The sequence below is a fragment of the Bubalus kerabau genome, chromosome 4 (assembly GCF_029407905.1).
Source record: "Bubalus kerabau isolate K-KA32 ecotype Philippines breed swamp buffalo chromosome 4, PCC_UOA_SB_1v2, whole genome shotgun sequence".
Taxonomy (NCBI): domain Eukaryota; kingdom Metazoa; phylum Chordata; class Mammalia; order Artiodactyla; family Bovidae; genus Bubalus; species Bubalus kerabau.
The window spans coordinates 13,088,792-13,112,647 of record NC_073627.1 but is presented as its reverse complement, the minus strand read 5'-3'; the positions used below and the strand labels follow the sequence as shown (position 1 = coordinate 13,112,647).

The following is a 23,856-nucleotide window of genomic DNA, read 5'->3' as shown; positions in this document are numbered from 1 at the left end:
CTGCTGATGTGTTTAGAGTATGAAGGATAGAGACCCCCTCCTGCCCAGGCTCGTCGGCCCTGTGGTCCCAGCATGATGTCCACGGGAAGAGCAGAGCCTGGCCTTCTCTGTGCCTTTCCTGTACCCTTCCCACCGTCAGCCATGTGGCTGCTCCTGGCCTTTGGTGGGTCAGGTGCAGGCAGCCAGGCAGCAGGTGAAGGACAAAGCCCAGAAGCCCGCGAACTTACACAGGTGCGAGGGGAGCAAGGCCTGGACAGAACATGCTGCCTGGCCTGAATTACTTGTCGAGTGATGGCCTTCACACATACCTAACAGCCAGCTGTCCTTTGGCCACTGACCCACTGCTCCTTGAACACATATAAGAAACACCACCACTGATGTCCAAGGGGCCCTAGGGTGAGGCAGGCCCAGCTTAGCTTCTGGACTGGGGTGAGTGGCCTCAGCTCCCAGCTCCAGTCCTGTCCCTGAGTTTGCCTGCTTTTACTAGCAGTGTTCTGCCCTCTGCATGGCTCAGGCTGCTGACCTTGTTGGTTCTATGAAGTAATGAGGTTCTGGAATATCCCCCGTCCCCTCAAAATCAAGCAAATGGAAGGTACTGCTTGGAAATAGAACTCAGGGTCCTGCCACCCCCTTTCTTGGCACATTCAACATGTTGGCGTTCCACGTTGCTATGAGAAGTGATTGGCATTGCCTGTACATGCTGTGTCCTGTCCCCCCACCACATCCCCAGTGCTGTCTGTCAGTAGTTTGTCCTTGGAAGACGATACAGCTTCCATGTGGCACAGAGACCAACTGACTGTCCACAGCACGCTCTGCTGTCTCACCTCCTGCCACAGGCCTTCCAGGGACATGAGGGGCTCGGCCTCTGCATCACGCCTGAGCTGGCTAAGCCCCTTGCTCATGTCTGTACTCTCCAGGGCGATCAGCATTCAGGGACCCCTTGCCGTTCAGGATAGACTGTTGATGGTCATAAATCCTTGTATCACAGAGTGTCGGGTTTGCCTGGGTTTGGGGCCAGGAGCCTGCTAGCCCTCCAGAGCCGAAGGGAGTGGGGCAGAGCAGTGATCAACTTCACAGTGCTTGGCCAGTCAGGGCTGAAGCAGGGTGGTGAGGCCTGACTGGCTTAGCCCATCTCCTCGCAGTCCACTTGCCCATATGGTCATTTTCTCTGGGACAATCTCTGTGTAGTTCCCTTGGTGTTGGAAGTCTGGGAGGATCAGAGTAGAAATTGGTATGGACACATCACCCACAAGGATTGGTGGTCATAACACAAGCCAAGAGCACTGCACTCGGAGGTGGGGGTTGGCGGGGGCAGGTAGAGGAGGAACTCAGAGTCGTGTGTCTTGAGAGGAGTCCTCACTTTTAATTCCAAAAGCCAAGCAGGAGCTGGTCTTAGGGCAAAGGACAGACTGCAGATGGTGCACTCATGCTGGGTCCAACCCAGAAGCACAGTGGCTGTCCACTGCCCTAGGGGTTGAGCACCAACCTCAACAAGGGGGATTAGAATTTGTGCCACTGGTTTCTTGTTTCGGTAGGTAAATCAGCCTTGGTGAGGTCAGTTTAACTCAAGCTGGGAAAACACTTGGCTGCTGGGCCCCTTCAACTTGGCCTGTCTGGCCACACCCCCGCAGATGCCTCTTTCATAGATGTTTGGCCTTGAGAGGAGTGTAACTGACCTATCTGCAAGCATCTTTCAGTGTCACTCTGAGCTCAGTCTCTATTCAGAGAACTCTTGGGCCATCTGATCAGACCTTTCCCCAAAGCCATGGAGGATAGGGTTAGAGAGAAGAGGTGTCTTGCCCTGTCTTCACCCTGACCGCCAGGATGACTACTGGTGAGCTGTACCCAACCCCCTTAGCAAGGCCTAACCGGTGGTTTTCTTCATGGTCTTCTGTCCTCAACCCAGAATTCCTCTGGCTTACCCATTTTCCTCACTGTCCAGTCAAACCAACACACCCACAGGCAGTTATAGCATTAAAGGAAGAGACCCTTCTGTCCATGTTAGGTTCAGAGGCGGCAGTGTCCTGGGGACGGGGTAGGCGTGGATGTGGCTCAGTAGCTCAGAGGGAAGAGACCCCGGCTGCGAAAGTGTCAAGACCTGGCGCTGCCCGCCCCCTCCTGGACTTAACAGGCCCAACCCCAAAACGCTAGACAGTCGCTTTAGGAGCGGACTGTCCGCTCGGAGGAGACATGCTCTGAGGGATCGCCGCCCTGGGGGAACCTGTGTACTAGCCCGGGCTCGGGAGCCTGCCCGGCCCTTCGACTTCGGGAGGGTCCAGTGGAGCCCCCGAGTGGAGAGGAGTGGAGAGGCCAGGCCCTTTTGCTTCCCGCGTTTGGCTTTAAACACGTTCGCCCTTTAGCATACAGCTCTGTGTGCGCTAGCTTTATCCCAGCGGCACGAGGGCCCGGCTCCCGCTGAGACGCCCCCGAGACTCGGCGCGCAGCGGCCCCGCCCCCCGGCCCCGCCGTACGGCGGAGGCCGCGCTACGACCTGGGCGGCCGTAAAGCGCAGGGCCCCGCCCCCCGGCTCCCGCGCCGCGAGGCCGAGCCCCCGCTGGTGGCTGGGCTCCAGGGCGATCCCACCATGGCCGACCCCAGGCCGCGGGTCGAATACCTGGCGGGCTTCTGCTGCCCGCTCGGGGGCGTGGCGGCGGGCAAGCCTCGCGTGCTGTGCCACGGGGCGGAGATCTTCCTGTCCACTGGGAGAGAGATGGTCTATGTCTACGACCGGGAGGGGCGGCTGCTGATCGTGAGCACCGGGCACACCGGGGAGGGGCTGGGACTGGGGGCCTAGGGGCTGGGGGGCTGGGGCGGGAGGGATCCCGGGCCCTGGAGGGGGCGGGGTCGGGCGTGGATGTTCGGAGCGGCCGGCGCATTTGAGGAGTTTGTCCTCTGCTTCACCTGAGCCCCCACGCCCCTGACCCAACACTGCCCTTCTCCCCGGTCGTCCAGGCCGTGTACAAGTTTCCCGGTCAGGTGTGGCACCTGGAGCTCCTGGCCCTTCGCAAGGTGCTCTATGTCCTGTGCGCCCGGAGCGGCATCTATTGCTTGTCTTTGGACAAGACGACCAGGTGAGGCTTGGTTGCTGGCGGGCACTGCTTTGGGTTGGGCCCACACTGGCCTCTACCAGGTTGAGGCTGACATGTCCTCAGATGGGCTTGTCACTGTTTCTGAGTGGTAGTACTTCCCTGTCGTCCTCAAACACTGCCCCTGTGACCTATATGGGCTGGTCACCTCTGAACGGGGTTCAGAATGAGCACTCACCACAGGTGAGGACTCGGGGTCCTGACAGTTCTGCATTGTTGAGAATTTTCTATCCAAACCCCATTTCTGGAAGCCTTGATACATGCTGTTATGCATGTGTCCCTGGGTGACCCGGGTAGGGGAAGCAGAGCATTCCCTGGAGCAGGTGGGAGGCACTATGGCATGCCAGCTACTCCCTGGTGGCGGCCTCTGAGATCGCTCCCTGTGCAGACCCCACACCCGTCATGTCGGTGGCAGGCTGTCCCGAAGGGAGCCTGTGAGCACTGTAACCGACAGTCCCCTGGGTTCTCCAAGGTCTGTGAGCCGAGACGAGGAGGATGGTGGGGACGACCAGGACAGGGAGGATGGGCAGGTCGGTGAGCCCCCTGTCCCTGTGATCCCTGTGGACCCAGACTCCTGTGTGCTCCCGGACGCCTCACTGCATGCCTTCACCGTCCTTGATGACACGCTTGTCACCTTGGCACTGGGCCCCACCCAGTGGAAGATGCAGCTGTTTGAGCGTCCCCCTCCAGGGGAGGACCCCAGGCCCGGAGGCCAGATTGGTGAGGTGGAGTTGTCCACCTGCACCCCGCCAGCTGGGAGCCAGGGGGAGTCCACAGCCCCCCGCTTCCTCCCAGTGCTGTGCTGTGCATCACCACCTGGCTCCAGGACCCCACTCGGCCACTCATGGAGCTCTGAGGGTGTCATGCTGGAGGGGGCCCTCTTTGGGCTACTCTTTGGAGCCGATGCCGCCCTCCTGGAGTCACCCGTGGTCCTCTGTGGGCTCCCCGATGGCCAGCTCTGCTGTGTGATCATCAAGACCCTGGTCAGCTCTGTGTCAGCCCCAGGTGATCCGAAGGCCCTTGTCAAGATCCTCCATCACCTGGAGGAGCCTGTTGTCTTCATTGGCGCCTTGAGGACAGAGCCGCTGGCCGAGGACGTGGAAGACGTACACTGCGACTGCCTGGTGGCCCTCGGTCACCACGGCCGGACGCTGGCCATCAAGGCCAGCTGGGATGAGGCAGGGCACCTGGTGCCTGAGCTGCGGGAGTACAGCGTCCCGGGGCCCGTGCTCTGCGCGGCCTGCGACAGGAGCAGCCACGTGTACCACAGCACCTCCGCGGGCCTCCGTGTAGTCGACCTGGCTCAGGAGGGTTCCCCCTTGGACCCCGCGGAGCGTGACGGGGCCCCAGGAAGCCTGCCCCCTCTACTGTATCCAGACAACTTGGGTGTCTGCAGCCTCGTCACTCTCTGTGTGTCATCGAGCGCGCCTGAAGGTAGGAGCCATGGCCGAAAGCTAAAAACCAAAGCCGCGTTGGGGTTGGAGCCCCCGCCCTGGCATCTCCTCCCTGTGAACTGGCCGTTTTCCTCTCCCTGCCTCATTCCTGCTCTCCTTAAAACTGCCCCGGGCAGCCCGACCCTCCGCCACCGCAGCCTCGTGGTTGATGCTGGTCTTGGGGTCCTGTGTGGGTTTCGGGGAGGGGTTTGTGCCCCTCTGCCTGGGTAGGGTCTGCACTTGGACGCCCCCTGGTAAGAGCATTTTCCCGTGACAGGTCTCACGTGGCAGGTGATCCAAGGGAAACTGAAACTGGTTCAGGTCAAGCCTTTACATTTCTCCTGAAGGCTGAAAAACATTTGTTCCACTTACCGAGTGGCCTCCAAGGAGCCCACCCTGCCCTGAAGGCGGGGGGCAGGGAGGGGGCATCCCTGAGCTCTGATGTGTGTGTTCTCTCCGGACAGAGCCGGAGAGGGTTTCAGCCGTGTCTGCCCAGTGCTGGGGGGAGGGGTACAGCCGCCCTCCCCCCACCATATATTCCCTTTAAGATGGCCCATGAGTGCACTCTAAGGCTTGCCGTGGACCATACTCGACAGGAAAGAAATGCTTTCGAAGGGAAGAAACTACTGTCTCCCACAGGGAAAGAAGGGCTGCCTGTAGCAGGCAATGAGGGAGCCATACCTCTGGGCAGGGCTCAGGGCCTCGGTGGTACTGGATCTGCAGAACCAGTGGGTCGCAGGAGATGGAGCCTGTATCTCAGGGAGCTCCTGGTGCCCAGGAGTGGGAACAGAGGCAGAACGCTGCTGGGGAGGCGGCAGGCTTCCAGAAAGGCCCCGGCAAGTGCAAACTGGTCAGTGAAGGAGGCCTGGGCCTGCGTAGCACTCCTCTTAGGAAATCTCAGAGCAGCTCTACTCAGGGCGGAGGCTGTTGAAAGGGGCACGCACCCTGCTAATTCGACGGCCCTCATCTGTTCCCTTTTAGTCCATGTACAAGGTGACGCCTCTGCTGGCTGACCCCCTGCCAGGGAGGCCCCTCACAGCCTGTGCCCAGCCCAGGATGCACTCCAGGCTCCTCAAGGATGTCCCTAGGACTCTCTTTTCCTCACAGGGGCATTGCTGTTCTGCCAACATGTATCTGAGTCCAGAAACTGCTGGATGTTCCCAGGTGTGTGCCCCTCCCTGCCTGCCACCCAAGCCCTGCGTGTCTTCTCCTGCAGGGGGTGCCGAGCTCCTGGCCCTGTCTGCCAAAGGCCGGCTGATGATCTGCCACCTGGACCCACACGATGAGGCACCTCAGTCCTCCAGAGTGACCTCAGCAAAGGCTGGAAAGAAAATTAAGCAGCTGTTGTCTGGAATTGGCACCGTGTCTGAGAGGTGAGCAGTGAGCTGCGGCCCAGGCAGAGGCTGGCATGGCATCCAGGAGGTGTCTGAGACATTGGCACTGGCACTGGTCCGGACAGGGCCTGTGACTTTGCCTCTGACCCCCAAGATTGCCCCAGATGTCGCGGTGCCTGGCCAAAGGTGATACTAAAGGCCAGCGCGGATGCCAGGCCCCTGTGGCTTAGGACCATTTCCAGGGTGCATGCCACCCTCTGGGCTGTCAACGGTGGCTCTGCAGAGGAGCACCTGGGCCAACTTGGAACACGTCAGGGAGCACAGCAGGGGTGGCAGCCCCACCATGGGCACTTCCTGGCCCAGTGGCCCAGATTGGGCTACAGGCTCTCTGAGCCCAGGGGGCGAGGCCAGGCCACCAAGTCCAGGCTGCCCCAGCTCCATCCTCCACCCTCTCTTCTCTTGTTGCTGGAGAGGAAGGTCAGGTTAGACAGTCGTGTGAGAAGGACGGGAGCTCCTGAGGTGAAGGCTTCTCACCCTATGCTAAGGAGGAGTGAGGTCTGAGTCTTCCCTCAGCAGCCACGTCTGTTTCCAGAGTGTCTTCTCTGAAGAAGGCAGTTGACCAGCGGGACAAGGCCCTGACCTGCCTCAATGAAGTCATGAACGTGAGCTGCGCCCTGCTGTCCAGCCGGGAGGGTCCGCGGCCCATTTCCTGCACCATCAGCACCGCCTGGAGCCGCCTGCAACTGCAGGACGTGCTGGTGGCCACCTGCCTGCTGGAGAACAGCAGCAGCTTCAGCCTGGACCGGGGCTGGGCCCTGTGCATCCAGGTGCTCCGCAGCTCCCGGGCCTTAGACCTGGACTCGGCTGGCTCAGCCGTTACCTACACCATCCCCGTGGACCAGCTCGGCCCTGGCGGTCGGCGCGAGGTGACGCTGCCCCTGGGCCCCGGCGAGGACGGTGCCCTCGACCTGCCCGTGACTGTGTCCTGCGCACTCTTCTACAGCCTCCGGGAGGTCGTGGGCAGGGCCCTCACCCCCCGGGACCCTTTCAAGGACCCCCCTTCGGCCGAGTGCACCCCCGTCGTCCTGCCCGAGCAGGATGGCGTGTGCCTGCCCCTGAGCGAGCACACAGTGGACATGCTGCAGGGCCTGCGCTTCCCCAGCCTGGGTGTGCCCCACACGCAGGCCCTGGGCCCTGCCAGGGACCCCATCCACACCTTCCTGGGAACTTGCCGCGTGCCGGGCAGCCAGCCAGCGGGACCCGATTCCCTGCGGGCCAAGTACCTGCCCCCGTCAGTGGCCACCATCAAGGTGTCGGCAGAGCTGCTCAGGGCCGCTTTGGGGGACAGTCACGCAGGTTGGTGGCATTGACTGGCCTCTGGCAGCCTCGGGGCCCTTCCTCCCTCCCCGGAACCCGGACAGCCTCACTGGCGCACCTCTCTCCTCCAGGCATGTCCCTGGGCTGTGCCACCCTGCACTGGCTCCTCGCCGAGAACGCTGCCGCGGACATCGTAAAGGCCCAGGCACTGTCCTCTGTCCAGGGAGTGGCCCCTGATGGCACAGATGTCCACCTCATCATCCGAGAGGCAAGCAGGGGTCAGCTCTCCTGCCCCAGGGGGACATTGGCCTCGACAGCAGCAGTTCTGAGTAGGGTCCCTGGGCTGCTCGAGAAGAATCAGATTCTGGGGCCCACCTTCCGGAGGAGTCCGATGCACCCACGTCCGAGAAGCAGGCTGTGACGGGGTGGTCTTCCTAGGGCTGGAAGCTGCATCAGCCTCCCAGCCGGGTCTCCATGAGGACCACCCTGTCCAGCGCTCCCCATGCGTGGCCCTGGCCCTGCGTCCAGCTGGAGTTCATAGTGGCCCGAGCAACTCACTCACTTGTGTCGCCAGCAGCAGCACAAGCCCTCCAGCCCCTGAGCCACGCAGCCCCCAGAGCCCCAGGGTGCTGGGCCCTGTCACAGACACCCCACCCAGGGGCCGCTGAGACACTGAGGCAGGGCTCAGTCCTCTGGGTGTGGTCTTTGCACACACCTTCCTTCCGGAGACCCTCCTGGCAGCCTCGGGGTCACATCCAGCTGACCCTCGTGCCGCAGCGTTGGTGGCTGTGGCGGAGCATCCCATGTGACCCGGCACACCCCTCTGAGGGTGGTGGGTGGAGGCTGCCCACTGGCGGCCTTTCAGGTCCACCCACACTAGGCAGCATCAAGGTCGGGTGTCCCGGGGGCCTGGTGGTGGGGAGGGTGGGGTGCCCAGCCATCCCACAGTCCAGAAGGAAGAGCTTCCAGGGACAACATCCTTCCTAAGGACCCTGGGGTCTTGCCTTGTGTCCTGGCTGTCACCCATCTTTGCCAGGTTTTATGTTTGGCTGGAGGGCACTAGGCAGAGACCTCCGTTGCCCAGCCCCCTCCCTGTTTTTTTACAACCTGACCTTGCTATCGGGTGACGTGGAATGCACAGGGTGGGCCCTGGAGGGGTGGGGCATGGGCTCTCCTTGGTGGTGCAGCCACAGCCATCACCGCCTCTGGCGTAAGTGCCACACACCTGGACTCAGAGCGAGCAGGGCTCTTCCTGGACGGATGTTTCCAGATGAGCAGCTTTGCTGTTGCTTGACTAGCTGGTTCTGCAGGTGGAAACTCATGCTGGGTGTGGAGATCGAGGCCCAGGGCCCCCCAGGCTTTGCCCACAGTGGGATGTGGAGGGGCCACCCAGGCCTTATGTGCCTCAGCCAGCTCAGACGCTCCCATAGGCCACGCTGCCCTCGGGCCAGGCAAGGCTGTGGACAGCCAACGAGGCTTCTCGTGCGTTGCAGGCGACCGTCACCGACCTGTGCCCAGCGGGCCCCATCCAGGCCATGGAGATCCAGGTGGAGAGCTCCTCTCTAGCCAACATGTGCAGGGCACACCACGCCATCGTTGGGCGTTTGCAGGTCTGTTGGCCCTCATGGGCTTGCCTGGGAAGTCTCTGTGGGGTGGTGGGGACACTGGACCCTGGTGGCTTGGCTTCCTGCCCGGGGTTGCAGATGAGCTGTGGCCAGTTGGGAGGTGGGGGGAACTTGTCTCTCACCCTCCTGGCAGTAGCCCCCAGTGGCCCGTGAGCACACATGGTTACAGGGAGACAGCCCACCTGTGACTTGTCAGCATGAAATTTCCATACAGTAGTGTGGAGAGGTCTGCCTCGGGTCCTGGGATAAGGTATCTGCTTGTCGGGGCTTCCATGTCTTTGCCAAGAAAGAGAGAGTTGGCAGCCAGCCCTCACACACACAAAGCCCTGGGGGCCACTCACTGCCACTTTGATGCCTTGTGGGGCTACTGGGGCCACGACTCTAGGATCTGAGGGGAGGTCTTTGTGTCCCCCAGGGAAATCTGTGAGCTGGGGCCTTTGGCAGGCTGGGCCCTTTGGCAGGCTGGGCCCAGGGCCAGGTGGCCCCTCTCCTGCCTGTTCTGTGTGCATGGCCTCGGCTGCACAGAGCAGTCTGGGTTGGCAGCTATCAGCCGATTCCCATGCTTTTCCTTACGTGTGGGCTCTGCGTCAGCCTCACCTGGGAACTTACCAGTGCACATGCCCAGACCCCACCCCAGACCCCGAGAGTCGGAGAGTTGCAGTCCGAGCTCCAGCAGGGATCAGAGGCTGCTGTTCAATTAATAAACCCACCTGTGTGCCCAGGCAAGCCTGGGGGCCAAGCCCTGACCAGAGGTCCCCCTCAGCCGTGCTGTGACGGCCCTGCCATGGCACAGCCTTGGCTTCATGCCCGGGCTCAGGAATCTGTTCTCCTGTCCCCAGAGCGGAGCTCCCACCCTTGTTTCCCTCCACCCCAGAGGGTGCCACGTGATTGCTCTTGCTGGGCCTGAAACGTGCAGGGCCATCTGCAGACCTGCCGAGCGCAGCAGCTGATAGGTGGACAGTTGTGAGAAACTGGGGTGGTGGGGAGCATGCTGACCAGACTTCCCGCAAGAAGGGGAGTTAGCATCCCAGGGCTGCTAGGACCAAGTGACCAAATGCCACAGATGGGACACAGTGGGTTCAGTTTGGAGGCCAGGATCCAGGTGTCTACAGGGTGATTCCTTCCGAGGCCTTTCTCCTGGGTATGTGGACGGCCAACTCCTCCCCAGGTCCTCACTGGCTCTTCCCTTGGCATGTCCGTGTCCTAATCTCTTTTTAGAAGGACACCAGTCCTGTGGGATTAAGGCCCACACACCTGACCTCATTTTAATTTGATTATCTGTGAAGACCCTCTCCAAACACCATCACCTGAGGTGCTGGGGGCTGGACCTTCCACATGTGAATCTGGGAGGCATGAGTCAGCCCCTAACGGAGTGCTGCAGGCACTCCCCTGATGGGAATCTTCTCGTGGGCTGCAGACCTCTGCCCTCCGTCTGCCACATCACACACCTATGACAGGATGTTCATTCACTTGGCCGCTCAGGCTTGGGGGGACCTTGTCAGATGTGTAGTTTCTGCTTCTGGTGGCACCTCCTGCTGCCTCTCGGGGTGTTGGGATCTCTTAGTTCTTTGCCCCAGAGACCAGTGGGGGCCTTGCTGCCTGGATCCATCTGGGAGCATCCTCCCTGGGAATCAGGAAGGTTACTTCCAAGTAAAAGACTGTCAGGCTGGGGCTCGTGTGGAGCGGAGATTAACTAGGGGCAAGGCAGGGAGGCCTGATGGATGTCTCAGCTAGCGGGGAGGGCTGCCTGGCTCTGCGGGCCGGTGCCAGGAGCCCTGGGCTCTGTCTGGGGACACATAGGAGGGGCGCCCTCTCCAGCCACTTACCCCTTGTAACCCTCCAGAGGCTGGTGGTGGAGCAGGCCGCCCGGGGCTCCAGCCCGCCTGATCTCCGCCTGCAGTATCTCCACCAGATGCAGGCCAACCACGAGGTGAGGCCCTTCGGGGGTCCGTGCCCTGAACCTTCCACCCTCCGGGGCTCCACTGGGGTCACACACACAGGCACCTGCGTATCGCCCAGCTTGGCGGGGCCTCCCAGTCCGCTCAGCCCAGAGTCAGGTCTGGGCTCCTGTTGCAGGGGCCAGATGAGGGCAGAGTGGGCACGGTCAGGCTGCTCCACCTTGGCCGGGACATTCCCGTCCCCTGGGGACGGAGTCTCCCCTCAGCCCCAGCCACACCTCCTGTCCCTAGGGGTCATCACGTTAAGGTCACAGAGGAGTGTGTTTCCTGGGCCACCTGCCACAGCCTGGGTGGGATCTGAGTGGTGGGTGTCCCCCAGCCTCGGAGGGGCCTGCCAACGTGCCTGGTAGGAAGGTGGCCCCTAGCTTGTCGCCACCCGTCCCTTCCTGTAGACACTGCTGCGGGAGGTGCAGACATTGCGGGACCGGCTGTGCACGGAGGACGAAGCCAGCTCCTGCGCCACCGCCCAGAGGCTGCTGCAGGTGTACAGGCGCCTCCGCAGCCCCAGCCTCCTCCTGCTGTGACGCCAGGTGGGCCCCGCTCCGACCGGGACACTGGCAGCCCCCTCCCCAAACCCCCACCCCGCCCTGCCCGGGGCCTTCCCGGCCTCTGAACCCTTGACAGCTCACAGTACCTCCATGGTTTTATGGAGATAACCTGGCTCCTGACCCAGGAGGCACTCAGCCTGATTACAGCTGGGGAAGGTCTGGGGTGAATGCAGCCAGCACCCCCAGATGGCCACCCGGTGCCCCCCGGGGTGGGTGTGCTCAGAGGAGGCGGGTCATGTAGCTGTTGTGTCAGGATAGCCAGGCAGTCCGTGACCCCGCTGGGCCTGGGGCCCGGTTGGCCTCCCACATCACTCCTTCCTTTCCTCCAGCAGCTGCCACAGCCTCTGCACTCAACCTCCACGCCGCTGGGCCGCCACCCACCCAGAACGTTGGGGCTGGATCACCGACGTCGCTCCACTCAGAAGTCGGGCCTGGCCGTGGGGTCTAGACTGCAGAGCAGGATTGCTGCTGCCCTCGCAGCCTGCAGGGGCCCTGGAGACAGGGCTTCGGGGTTGAGACTCAGGCAGGTGCGTTTCAGCGGTTGTCTGGTTCCCACCACGGTGCTCAGAGCCTGGGGCTGCCCCTCTCAGCAGCAGCACTCGCCTTCCCATAGGCCTCTTGTCCAGTACTGTCCACACCTGCACAGCTGGCCCGCTCTGGTGCCTTGGTTCTGCTTCTTTGCAGTTACTGGGGTCACCAGGTGGGAGGGTGCTCCCTGTGACCAAAGCACAAAGACTTGGGGTGGGGGTGGGGGGGGTAGGGGTTTTTTCCTGCAGGTGCCCTGTGGCCACAACACTCAACAACTAGGTGCCTCTGGCCAGGGCCACACCCAGCGCCCAGCACTGTGCGTTGTTTCCAAGGGTCCCTCGGGGCAGACAGCAGCCCCGGGGTGGCTCCGGTGCTTTGGGGGAGGGCGGCTCTCCCCCGGGACTTCACACGGTGCTCTCCTGCTGTGCATGCAGGGCCTGTGAGGCATCCCGCCTCAAAAAATGACCCTTTCTGTTGCTCTGCCTTGTCCTGGGCTGTTTTTTTAAGCCTCCCCCTGCAGTCTGGTGGCAGCTTTGACCTGGATTCCTGGGCTCACCGCAGCTCCAAGCCCCCGCCAAGGCTGGTGGCCACTGCGCTCCCCAGAGGAGCCTTGAACTGGCCTCTCTGGGGCCCTCAGGCCAGTGGGAACCGTCAGACACTGGGGTGAAGTGGTCCCTGCAGGGCCATTAAGGTCATGAGGGCCCCTCCGCAGGAGGACCACGGGCACCTCTTCGTCGTCCTCCATTGAGGGAGAGGGGCGGTGGTGTGCTCCAAGTTGGGGTCTGGGGTCATCACACAGACCCAGCACCGGAGTGTTCTTCTGAGCAGGAGGGAGGACGGGGAGGGGTTCTGCCCACCCAGACTGTTCTGTGCCTCCTGTCCCCGTGTGTGCTGGAGCAGTGTAACAGCTGCCTTCAAGGATGAGCAAGCAGTTGGCCTCCGGTCCCTGCTGGCTTGGGTGGTCCTTACACAGCCTGGAGGGGAGCTGCGGCCCAACCAGGGAAGGGCCTGCACCCCCTTAGTGGCTGTTTCTGAGGGTCGTCTTCCTGTCACCTCCCGGGGGAGGAAGAAGTGGGCAGGCCAGCCCACAGGGACCCCCAAGCCCTCTTCCCTGCCTCCCGTCTCCAGCCACTGCCCTGGGCTGCACACACTCCACTCAGCGTGTCTGAGGCCAAGTACCTTGTCCAGCCAAGGTCAGCAAACAGGAGACCCTCCTTGGCGCCCACTGGAGCACTTGAACAAGGGTGCCAAGAGTGCCCAGCAGGCAACCCTCCTGTCCCTCAGGCCACCAGGGGGCAGTGCAGACCGCACGCAGGGCAGTCCCCTCGTCCCCTCTGGGCCAGTGTCCATTAGAGCCCACCTTGACCTGTTGGCCCATGTGGGACCCAACTCTTCTTCATCCCTAAGGTGAGGGGAAGCGGTGAGGCAGGGAGCCAGCCAAGGCGGGGCCCTGGAGAGGAGTCCCAGCTGTCCCCCTTTCCCAAAGCACCTCACACTGGCCAGACTCACTGGAAGGGGCACTTCAGGCCCCAGGCAAGAGTGGGGGCTGCCCAGGGTGGGAGAGGGTGTGGGCTGAGGGGAATGGTCAGTGAGGCCGGTGGTCTCCCCCTACTTTTGCTCAGGCTGTCCCCCCAGCCCTCCATCACCCCAGTCCTCAAGGCCTAGGCCAATCCCAGGGGGAACACCTCCCAACCCACTCCCACCTCCTGTGGTCCAGGTTACCCAGCACCTCCAGGAGGTATTGGCCTGGGTGGGGGTCCATGGCGACTGGGGTGGTTTGGGTGCCAGCTGGTTTGGGGAGACCTGTGGGTGAACCATGGGCCTTGTTCTGGTGGTCCACCCTTCCTACACTGGGTGGCAGCAGGCCAGTGCACAGGCTGAGAAGAGCCCTCTCCCCCATGGTTGGCTGCACATAACCCTGTCTGGGAGGGCTAGCGGTCACTTCATCAGGTGCTTCCAGGATTCCCTAAGACCCTATCCCTGGGGAAGGGAGCAGTGATATGTGCTATGAAGACCCTGAAGACCCTCTAATCTACCTGACTTGCTGGGGCCTGGGATGAGGCTCCTCCCAACTGTCCCACTCCCATCCCTGTCCTGCTGAGTAGAATGGGGGTCCTCTCCACTCCCCACGAGCTTGGAGAGGAGCTATGTGCCAAGGAGTGATGTAGACAAAAGAAGGCCCGGGACTGGCAGTCCAGGAAGGGGTCTCGGGACGTTCAATCGGCTGGACAAGCGCCAACCTTGGATTTTCTGGGCATGAGGGATGGCGGAGTGTCGAGCAGTCGAGCGACCATCGCAGGAAAGGCCCAGCGGGCCTGCGGCGGGTCGGTGCAAACCCTTCCCCACGCACCCCGAGCGGCGCCACTGACCCGCGAGCCGCTGGTCACAGACACGGTTTAATGGGGGACAGACGGGCGGCGCTCAGTATTCCCAAAGCGCAACCCCAGCCGGCGCGTCCGCGTCCGCGCGCAGCAGTCCCGAGGCGCCGCCACGCAGGTACTTGCCGCTCCGGGCCCGGATGGCCAGGCGGCCGCGCTCCCGGAACTCGAACAGGAAGTCCTCGGCGCGCTCGCCGTCGCTGCACACGCTGCCGTGGCTGCCGGTGTGCCAGAACCCGCCGCTGCGGCCTGGGGTGGGGCAGAGAAGGGTTCACGGGCGGCTCGCTCCCCGATCTGGGCTGGGCACAGCCCCTACTCTCTCCGGCCCCCACCTCCCGCTGCTCCCCAGCCCCATCCCGCTCGCCCGCACCTCGGATCTGGTAGGCGCCGTCGCTGAAGCTCAGGTGGAACACGTCGTAAACCGAGCGGTTGGTGTCCAGCTGGTTGGAGCCACGTCGGTGGCAGACAAAGCCGTCCAGGCCGCGCAGGACCAGGATGGGCCGGTTGATAAGCTTGAGCGTGAACTCCTCGTCCTCCCCTGCTGGCGAGACAAGGGCTTGAGGGGCCTTCCCACAGCCGCGCGAGATCGCCAGGCCAGGACCCGCCCCGCTTGTGCGCCTGGATCTGCCCACCGCTTATGTGAGCCCTTGGTTCCCCAGAAGTGCAGCAGTGATTGGGGTGCTCTGGATCTGAGCCCCCACGTCAAGAGCAACGGGCTGGACTGGGGAGTACGACCCTTGTCGTAGACAGCAGCAGCTCCATGGGGAGGGAGAGGGCCCAGCCCTGGGTGGAGACAGAGGCTGAGCTGGCACTGTCCCCAGGCACAGCGCCCAGCCCCGGGCTCCCCAGGGCAGGAGGGGTGTGCTCACCCACAAAATCGCTGATGGCCGCCAGCTGCCCATTCTTCTTCATGCACACATACCGCCCATTACTGGCCTTGAGGGCCACCCGTCGGCCCCGCCACTCCATCTCAAACATGGTGTTCTCAGAACTGAAAGGAGCAGGTCAAGGTCCCCTCAGAGGAGCAGGACATGGGGACTCAGGGTCAGACCTCCCCCATCCCCTTCAAGTCCAGTACCACCCGCTCAAGGCACTTGACTTCCACTGCTACGCCCACCACCATGAAGAGCTGCCCTGCACGCTAGCAGCCTTCTTCCCTGGTTGGGCGGCTACGTGGTCCCCATGGTTGAGGTGGAGGTGGCGATGCAGATGGTAGTGGAAATGGAGATGATGATGGTGGTGGTGATGGTGGAAGAGGTGGTGGTGATGGCAGCGGAAGTGGTATGTGTAGAGGAGGTGCTGGTGGAGATGCAGGGGGTCACAGAGGTAAGGATGGTGGACTCACACTTGTGTAGCTGTGGCCTGGATGCCCCCGTGGGTGACCAGGGTCCAGTAGCCCCCAGTGCTGGAATAGAAGGTGCACTTCTTTGTCTCCTGGTCAATTTGCATCAGGAAGGTCTCGTGATCCAGTTCTTCATCTTGGTTGGCTGAGACATTGACCCCTGGAGGGAGGAGATGGGAAGCCCCTCACGCCTCACCCTGGGTGGGGTGGGGAGCAGAGGGATGGGAAGGCATGCTCTTGGGGCATCCCTGAAGTCAGCGGGGGTCTCTTCTAGAACCCTTTGGACTTGAGAAGATTTGGAGTTCTGCCCCAGCGCCGTGCAGGCGCATTGTGGACGCACACACACCGCTTCCTAGAGGCCAGGTTCCCATCACAGCCCCAGGAGCCAGGCCCTTCCGTGCCACCAAATCCCCTGCCTCAGCTAATCAGCAGGTAATCTGCTTGCTCCTGCTCTCTGGACCCAGGACTTACAGCAACCTCTATTTATAACTCCTCCCTAAGCTGCTGGGTGGACACAACAGGGTCCCTGTCCTTCCCTAGCATGATTCAGGACACAGCGGGGGCCTGGGGTCTGCTCCTGGGCACTGAGCTGGGGCTGGCCCCCTGTCATCTCCTCAGCCCCTCATGCACATGTGTGTGGTCTCCCAGGACCCCAGAGGGAGGGCAAAGCTACTTGGGACTCTGCTTGGGAGGGAGATGAATGATGAATGGGGCATCTATGACCAGGATGGGGAAGAGCAGTTAGGCAGTGGGGTTTCCCTGGTATCTTCCCATAAACCACGTCCTTGTTTCATCGCAACTGGCAGATCAGAGTTCCACTGAGGCAGAGCCCCAGCAGCTCCAGCAAGCAGAGCAGAAGGGAGTGGGGCATACCCCCACCAGGACTGAAGGGTCAGGGCCATATCCTGTTCTGCCCCGCCCCCTGGGAAGGAAGTGGGGCAGCACGCAGGGCCCAGACTGGAGAGGGGGGGCCATGGCTTTGTCCTCTTTGTCCCCCAGACTGGAGTCTGTCTCCCTTCTTACACAGATCACTGATCAGACCCCAAGAAAGTGACCCCTTCTCTTTGCCAACCCCACCATCCCATCAGCAGTGCTGCACATAGTGAGCTCCTGCTGCCCCCAGCCTGTGATCAGCAATAACAAAACAATGGCCTTGTTCTCCAGACACTGGCCCAGGGGGAGCGGTGGACAACGAAAATGGTATGTCCAGTGCCCATGACTGCTGGGGTTTTGGCCAGGGATGGCCTCCCTGAAGCAGGATCTGAGAAGATGAGGGAGCCATCCGACAGGTACTAAAGGGAGGAGTGAAGCCAGGGGTATGAGGCTGTGGCTTCAAGTTTTTCACCCCCATCTCTGAGGTCAAGCCTCTTGGTGTCCCCAGCATCACCTTCCACACACCCTCTCTAGATAGGATACAGCCCAGGGGCTCAGTCTCACACAGCCGGCTGCTCCTGGGACCCCGATATTGCAGCATCAGGGTCTCATGGAGTCCTGGCTGGGACCGGCAAAGAGTATGGACCCTACTGTCCCAGGAGGGATTGATCAAGTGGTGGATGTGTGAGCAAGAAGGGGCGTCTGAGAGCATTTACAGAAGACCTGTTCTTACTCCTGCAAAGCCACAAGAAGAGCCAGTGCCCCTCTTCCCTTTGGACTTTGTTTTGTTTGGACATGAGGTCCGGAATAGCAGCAGCTGTCTTGTAACCACAGGGGCCCCAGTCTGAGGTCAGAGCTGTCCTGGGAGAGCAGTTCCTCAAAGAGGAAAGAGCAGAAGACTTTGGTGATGCCACTGAGCTGGATGTGGTGCCTGTTTGGGACCCCACCACCCCTGTGCCCGCAGACCTCTACTTAGGCGAGATATTAGTGTCCTCGTGGCTTAAGCCAATAAGCAGCCATTGTTACTTGCAGCAGCAAACACTGCTTGTTGGGCAGCCTGGCAGCAATACCACATCAGTGAGGGCTGGCAGTGGACATAGCAGAAACAAGCAGACTCTGGCTGATGGAGGTTGGTAAAGAAAAAAAAAAATCAACAGGAAAAGCCAATTTGCTCACAAACGCCCTGGCCTGGGGGAAGGAGACAAGTTTGGGGGCTACCTGGCCAGCAAAATGACAGGGACCAAGGGACCACCAGCCCACTCCGCAGAAGCCACCACCCCAGCTGCCTCAAAACCTAGCGGCTCTATCCCCCTGCTCCCTCAGCCTGAGATGCCACACTCTGCTTCCCTGAATCACTGGTTAGCAAAGTCAACATCGGAACATCTCAGGGCCAGGTCTGATGCCCTCAGGCTTATGCAAGGAAAGCAGGGAGGTGAATGTAGGTACCTCTGGCCTCACAGTGGCGCTGGTGGGGCGGTGAATCTGTTCCTTTGTGGGGGAATTCCCCCATCAAAGGGATCGGGTCAGATGCAGGGTAATCCAAAGAATGAAAAATGGTTTATACGGCTACCATCCCCCCCTCACCACCGCCACCACCACCATCATCTCCATCAGCACCAACACCACCATCAGCAGCAGGACCACCAGCACCAGCTCTGTCACCATGGCACCCTTACCATCACCACCATCCACACTACCACTTGTCTCACTCACAAGCTGAACGTGGACAGATGCTTTGTAGCCAGCATTTCCTTTGACTCACAGAGAAAGCTTTCCCCACTACTGCCCACCTTTTACTGGCAAACCAAGCATATGGGCCTTGGTCAAGGCCAGAAAGCAGTGTGGCCAAACAGTAGGACCTGTGACGGGAAAGACTGGGGCTGTCTGTCCTCCCTTACACCTCAGGGCCCAGCCACACTCCACAAGGATTCAGGGGTGTTTGCTGAATGCAGGTCCCTATTCAGCACTGGCCTTGAAGATCCAAACGACAGGTAGGAGTCCCTAGAGCCACAGCTGGCCACCCCTCTATGTGCTCAGGGCTGGGACCAGGTGGTGGCAGTGAGCCAGGTCTGGGTACACCCACCCCTTCTGGGTGCACAGAGCCAGGAGTCTGAGCAGCATGGAGCCACTCTGGAACCTCACTTTCCTCGAGGGGACGTGGGAGCTGCCCATGTTCACCCCATAGGCAGGTGATCATGTGTAGAAGGGCCTGCGGGTCACATGAAGCAGGTGACCAATGATCGGGGACCTGGGGGGAGCCACGCGACACCTGCTGAGCAGAGAGTGTCTCCCCACCAAGGAGTCCAGGCTCTGGAGGGGCCGCTCACATCTCCCTGGACTGGAAGGCCCCCAGGATCCCGCCCCACTCCATTCCTGCTGCCTGCCCTCGCTGCCCTTGGCCATAGCCCCAATTTCCTTTAAAGTTCAGAAGTGGGGTGATAGAAGAAAAGGGGAAGGGCGGTCAGGGGGCAGCCCGGTGCGGATGGGGCCTGCCCTCCTGCCCCTCACCACAGAAAGCCTGGGCCTCAACCACCTCCACCTGGGCACTGCCCATCCTGCATTCAGCAGCTGTCCGGCGGGCCTGAGGCTCACCAGGGACCCCATACCTGGCCTACGGCCCACTGTATTCTACAAGTGTATTCTCACCCCTCAACCCGGAGCCACTCACTACAGGACCCTACACACACACACACACAGGCCCGCACCCCGTTACCTTGCCGCACGGACACGTAGCGGTGGTTGGCGGCCACCAGCACCACCTGTGGGTGACTCTCCTCCAGGTCGAAGAGCTCGTCCTTGCCAGGCCGTGTGTTGCGGCCTGCCCTGAGCGTGCCCGCGGGGCCCATGGGTGCCAGGTAGTGGCCATCGCAGTCCTTGAAGGCCAACTTTCCCGCCTTGAACTCAAGCGTGTAGCGGGCGCGAGCCTCGGGCTCCCAGACGAGGCGGCCGTCGCTGCGCAGGTAGCGGCTGTCACAGGACTTGAGGCAGTACTGCCGGTTCTGGAAGATGAGCGTGACAAGCGCGTCCACACCCCACGGCGTATTGCTGTCCGCTGCGATCTCATCTTCCTGCGGGCATAGGTGTGCGTAGCGCCGCCGGCTCACACTCAGCAGGTGGGCCTGCGGGTGGATGGCCAGGTGCACTGTCCACAGCTCGGCTGGGGTGATGGCCGTGGCGAAGCAGGACAGCTGGTCCTCGGTGCCGCCGAAGAAGCGGCCGTGTGGCTCCGACTGCAGCACCCAGCGCCCATCGGGCTGCGGCAGGACCAGGAAGCGGCAGTCACGACCCGGCTGCTCCGCCTCGCAGGCCACACGCCCATCCTCCTCGGCCGACAGGTAACGGCCCAGGTGGCTGCTGCGAAACAGCACGGCAGTGCCCTCCCCTGGGTCTGGCTCCAGCACCCACATCTGCTTCCGCTTGAGGCTGGGTGCCGAGGCATTGACCTTGAAGCCAAAGCTCTCGGCCGTCAGGTAGCGGTCAGTGTCATTGATGAGGCCAAACTGGATTTTCAGCACCTGGTGCAGGCCATTGGTAGGCATCTTCGGGCCTGGCTGAGGTCCCCGACGGGGGCCCAGGAAGCTCTCTCTGTGCTCACAGCCCCTGAGGTCCCCTAGAGGCCCGGCTTGTCTGGGTTGGCCCACGCCCCCCAGGCCCGGCTGGCGTCATGGACCCGCTGCCCTCTCAGATGCTGCCTCTGACCAGCAGTGGAGGGCCCAGGCAGCTCTTACATGGCCAGCGGGCAGCAGAGGGAGGGTGGGAGGGCGGATCAGAACTGTGCCGGCTTAGAAACAGCCTTTCGTTACCCCAGCTTGGATTTCAGCCACTCCCGGACTGCCCAGGGGCCAGAGCCCGGGGCCGGCGGGGCTGGAGAGTGCCACTCACCGCAGGGCTGACCACCTCCTTGTGCTCACTGGCGGCTGCCCGGCCCTGGCTCCGGCGCTGTGCCCCACCCTCTGGATACCCACCCCCCAGTCTTGGCCTCTCTCCTTGCCCACCTCCGAGCCCCCAGACCCACTGCACAGGCTCGCCAGCCCAGCCCAGCTCTTTCCCGGGGTAGAGAAAGCTGCCTGGTGGAAAACTTGCGTGTGGCCGCAACCCGATCGCAGCCCTCCACCCTCGGCCGCCAGATCCAGTTACCGCTTCTCTGATTCCTTGCTGCTACCCGGGCGGCTGCGGCTGAGCCTTGCACTGTCCTCCTCAGCAGCCCCTGGGTCACAGCCTGCAGCCCCGAGTCTGGTGCTTCCCAAGGGTGGCCTGTAGCTGGGAAAGTGGCAGGCAGGGCTGTCAGTGCCAGTGAGCGGGCCAGGCAACCCCCCCATCCTGGTACTCATGGCACCCAGATCCATGCCAGGTGTGAAGAGGCAGCTGCTCAGCCAGATTCACACTGGCCAGACAGCCTGGCTTTGCCGGGCCCCGGGGGGAAGGGCCCTCGGTTTGGGCTGAGGTGGCAGCTGTGTGATGGAGACAGTCATGCCCACCTCGCGGGCTGCACAGCGGGAGGGTGACCTGGGAGCACACATGTGGAGCAGGCGTCATCCCGGGCAGCATGAGGAGGTGGCAGGCCGTTGGACTTGGGGTCACAGGGCCAGGCTTGGACCCGACCCCTGTACCCTGAGCAACTCTCAGGGCCTATGAGGTTGCTCTGTCTGCCATGGGTGGGCTCTGGTGAAGCCAGCCTTGATGAATGACCCTGGGGACCCCTGAATTGCCACTCACACTGCATAGAGCGACTGGCCTGACTGTGGGGTCCTTATGGGGTCCTTAATGGGCCGGGTCCCACTATCACACAGAAGCAAAGCCTTCCCAGCAGGATAAGGGTAGCAGGCTAGGAGAAGCCACAGCTGACTACCTCTGACCCTGGTACCTCCCAGCTCAGTCTCTGGGGTCCCACCCTGTTGTACCTCCCCAAACCCTGAGCCTGTGGATGCTGTCTTAGGGGGCTGCGGTGGGCCTGCTCAGCTTCGCCCTGCCTGTCTGTCTCTTGCACCTGCCTCAGGGGCCAGGAGCCAAGTAGTGAAACCAGAGCCACCTGCCCTGGGCCCGGGCCAGCCTCGGTGTCTTCTTCCTCATCACAGCGTGTGACCCTCAGGCCTCCCTGGGGACCAGGAGTGGGAGCCACAGGGCACTTCCAGCCTTGGCCTCCTGAGTCTTGCCCTTGATGTTCCAGACATCACCCCTCCATCCCTTTCAAGGCCATGTGGGGGTCCAACAGAATGAAGGGGCCTCAGGTTGGGCATGCGGAGGCCCCAGGAGGTGGGTGGGGCGGATGGGCACACGGCTCTGGAGTCGTTCCTCCATGTTCCCAATCCTGGGCAGTGACCTCCCCAGGCATGTGCAGACACTGAGCAGGAGACCAGGAGACCCGACCCCTTGCTTGAGGGGTTCACACTGGGGTTCAGGGAGATAGGTCTGCACACAAATCCCCATGACAGCATGGTGCATACTGAGCGAGGAACTGGTCTTGGCTAGTGTCGTCCACCTCTGTGGCCCACAGGTGTTTACGGGACACTGACTGACTAGGCTGTGTGCCAGGCACCCCATGGTAGGGAGATGCAATCTGGGGTTGCACCCCCTCCGCAGAGATGATGCCCACATGAAATCCCCCCACGTTCCCAGGGGACTGCATTGCCCAGCGCTTGATGCCAGGGAAACGTCCTGGTTTGGGCGTACCAGCCATGATGCTGTCCGCACTTCAGTTCCTGTGTGTATGGGCAGCCCGAGGGGCAGCTGTGGCTGTGGCCACCCCAGGCATAGGCACTGTTCTCTCCTTGCACTCCCAACTCCCAGCCAGCCTTCTGAAGGAGCCCAGCCGGACCCGATTAGCACGACGGTCTCATTAGCGCTGACTGGTGCTGGCAGGGCACTCACAGGCATCACGTGCCCCGCGGGAGGAAGCCCAGCCGCCAGGCGCTAAGCAGGCCTGGCTCCAGGCAGCCTCTCAGCAGCAGAGCCAGAAGTGCCGTGGCCTCTCAATTCTCGGGCCCCACAGCCCCCAGTGGGGGTAGGGTGGGGCTCCCCGGCACTGATCCAGGGGTGTGAGCCACTGGGTGGTGTTTCAGGCCCCGGGGGCTGGGGGGTGGGCTCTGAGAGGCAGCCCTTCCAGCACAGGTTTCCTTGGAGGGAGGGGGATTGCACAGATGGTACCTCCTCCCTCCCTTCCTCCCTCCCCCCTTCAGGATCTCAGGGCCTCGCCCAGCTGCCTGCTAGGGTCATGGTTCCTTTCTGGATCCCCTGCAAGGCTCTGGCACACAGTAGGTACTTAATAACTGCCTGTGAATGTTTGATGTGGGGGTTCCTGTGTGATGGGCCCAGCATCTGCTGATAGGTGGGGCAGGATGCCTGCAAGTCTGGCCGTGTGTGTGTGTGTGTGTGTGTGTAAGTACACACAGGCAGGAATTGGGCAGAGTGAGCCACAGTCACCTGCTGGGTCAGCCCCAGCCTGGAGATGCTACTCTGGATCCCAGCCTCAGAACCCCCTCGGGGCTGCCCAGCAGGGTGACCAGGCTGTGGGTGGCTTAAGGGAGTTTGTTTCAGGGGCACCTCTCACACTGGGGCAGCATCCGCAGGCAATGGGGAGCACCCTTCCCACAGAACCCCATGCCCCCTGCCAGAACTTGTCCACACAGCCACCCATTTGGGGCACACAAATGTGCCCACGACTGCCTTGTCCAGCCTGTGCCCTGGGACATAAAAGGTCCTTGCCACTCTGGGAGCCCCATTCACTTGCCCTGCTCACTTCTGAACCTGACCCCGTCCCTTCCCAGGGGTGGGGGCAAGAACCCAGTGTGTGCTCACCACCCTGAGCTGGCATCTGCAACCGGGACCAGGCCTGAGCACAGATGTCAGGCTGTCTGACACACCAACTTTAATATCTTTGACTGGAGGAGGGCGCCATTTCCTGCAACGAGCCATGCCTCTGGCCCCTACTGCCGGGAGTGGCCATCTGCGGATGGACACAGCCAGATTGGGCCCTTCAGGCCACAGCTGGACCCGGAAGGTGGGAGTGGCCTCAGCTATCAGACGCCGCCAGCAGACAAGGCTGGGGCTGATCCTTGACCTCCTGCCCCCCTTAGTGTCCAGGTGGGACCAGGAGCAGAGAGGGCCTTAAAGCCCCCCAGACCTCTAACATTCACCCTGTAGCTCTCAGGAAACTGTTCCTTTCCTGGAATGCTGGGGATTGGGCAGTCCTAGCCATTTGGAGGGACCCCCTCCCACTCCCCCCAGCCATGCCCCTCCGGGGCTACCAGGGAAAGCACCCCCACCTCTGCACGTCGAGACAGCCAGCCCTTGATGCTAGAGCCCAGCCTGGGTTCCTGCCAGCACACTGCCTGCTGCCATGGCAACAAGCGCGTGCGCCAGGCTCGGTGCCCGGGCAACGCTGATGCTGGTGGTGTGAGCTGGCACAGGTGCTCTGTGTGTGCAGGCTGGGGGAGG

At 62.0% G+C, this 23,856-nt stretch overlaps 2 protein-coding genes across 4 annotated transcripts; one reads left to right on the top strand and one right to left on the bottom strand.

Moving 5' to 3' along the window:
- The first annotated feature begins 26 nt into the window (after positions 1–26).
- Positions 27–11,771, top strand: FAAP100 (FA core complex associated protein 100). 2 transcript variants are annotated; one of them, XM_055575358.1, is made up of 10 exons: positions 27–2,749; positions 2,953–3,071; positions 3,559–4,520; positions 5,736–5,892; positions 6,446–7,209; positions 7,302–7,438; positions 8,664–8,780; positions 10,639–10,725; positions 11,146–11,283; positions 11,634–11,771. In XM_055575358.1, the coding sequence occupies exons 1-9, from the start codon at positions 2,585–2,587 to the stop codon at positions 11,275–11,277; spliced, it is 2,640 nt and encodes an 879-aa protein (XP_055431333.1). In that variant the 5' UTR covers positions 27–2,584; the 3' UTR covers positions 11,278–11,283; positions 11,634–11,771. The 2 variants fall into 2 exon arrangements, with proteins under 2 accessions (XP_055431333.1, XP_055431334.1); XM_055575359.1 differs by having other exon boundaries at positions 11,631–11,751.
- Positions 11,772–13,458: 1,687 nt separating this feature from the next.
- FSCN2 (fascin actin-bundling protein 2, retinal) lies at positions 13,459–20,382 on the bottom strand. Of its 2 annotated transcripts, none has more exons than XM_055575362.1 (5): positions 19,136–20,382; positions 15,553–15,709; positions 15,033–15,198; positions 14,578–14,773; positions 13,459–14,456 (listed from the first exon to the last, which is right to left on the bottom strand). In XM_055575362.1, exons 1-5 carry the CDS (start codon positions 19,959–19,961, stop codon positions 14,251–14,253), a joined length of 1,551 nt encoding a protein of 516 aa, XP_055431337.1. In that variant the 5' UTR covers positions 19,962–20,382; the 3' UTR covers positions 13,459–14,250. The 2 variants fall into 2 exon arrangements, with proteins under 2 accessions (XP_055431337.1, XP_055431336.1); XM_055575361.1 differs by having other exon boundaries at positions 13,516–14,456; positions 14,578–14,745; positions 15,077–15,198.
- Between the last annotated feature and the right edge of the window lie 3,474 nt (positions 20,383–23,856).

Bases quoted from the DNA above. Each gene is read 5' to 3' on its own strand.
- FSCN2 (XM_055575362.1), bottom strand. From the start codon at position 19,961: ATGCCTACCAATGGCCTGCACCAGGTGCTGAAAATCCAGTTTGGCCTC. The intron at 15,710-19,135 runs GTAACGGGGTGC...TCCTCCCTCCAG, and splicing joins CTACGTGTCCGTGCGGCAAG to GGGTCAATGTCTCAGCCAAC. The intron at 15,199-15,552 runs GTGAGTCCACCA...TGCTCCTTTCAG, and splicing joins CAGGCCACAGCTACACAAGT to TTCTGAGAACACCATGTTTG.
- FAAP100 (XM_055575358.1), top strand. From the start codon at position 2,585: ATGGCCGACCCCAGGCCGCGGGTCGAATACCTGGCGGGCTTCTGCTGC. The intron at 5,893-6,445 runs GTGAGCAGTGAG...GTCTGTTTCCAG, and splicing joins ATTGGCACCGTGTCTGAGAG to AGTGTCTTCTCTGAAGAAGG. The intron at 8,781-10,638 runs GTCTGTTGGCCC...GTAACCCTCCAG, and splicing joins CCATCGTTGGGCGTTTGCAG to AGGCTGGTGGTGGAGCAGGC.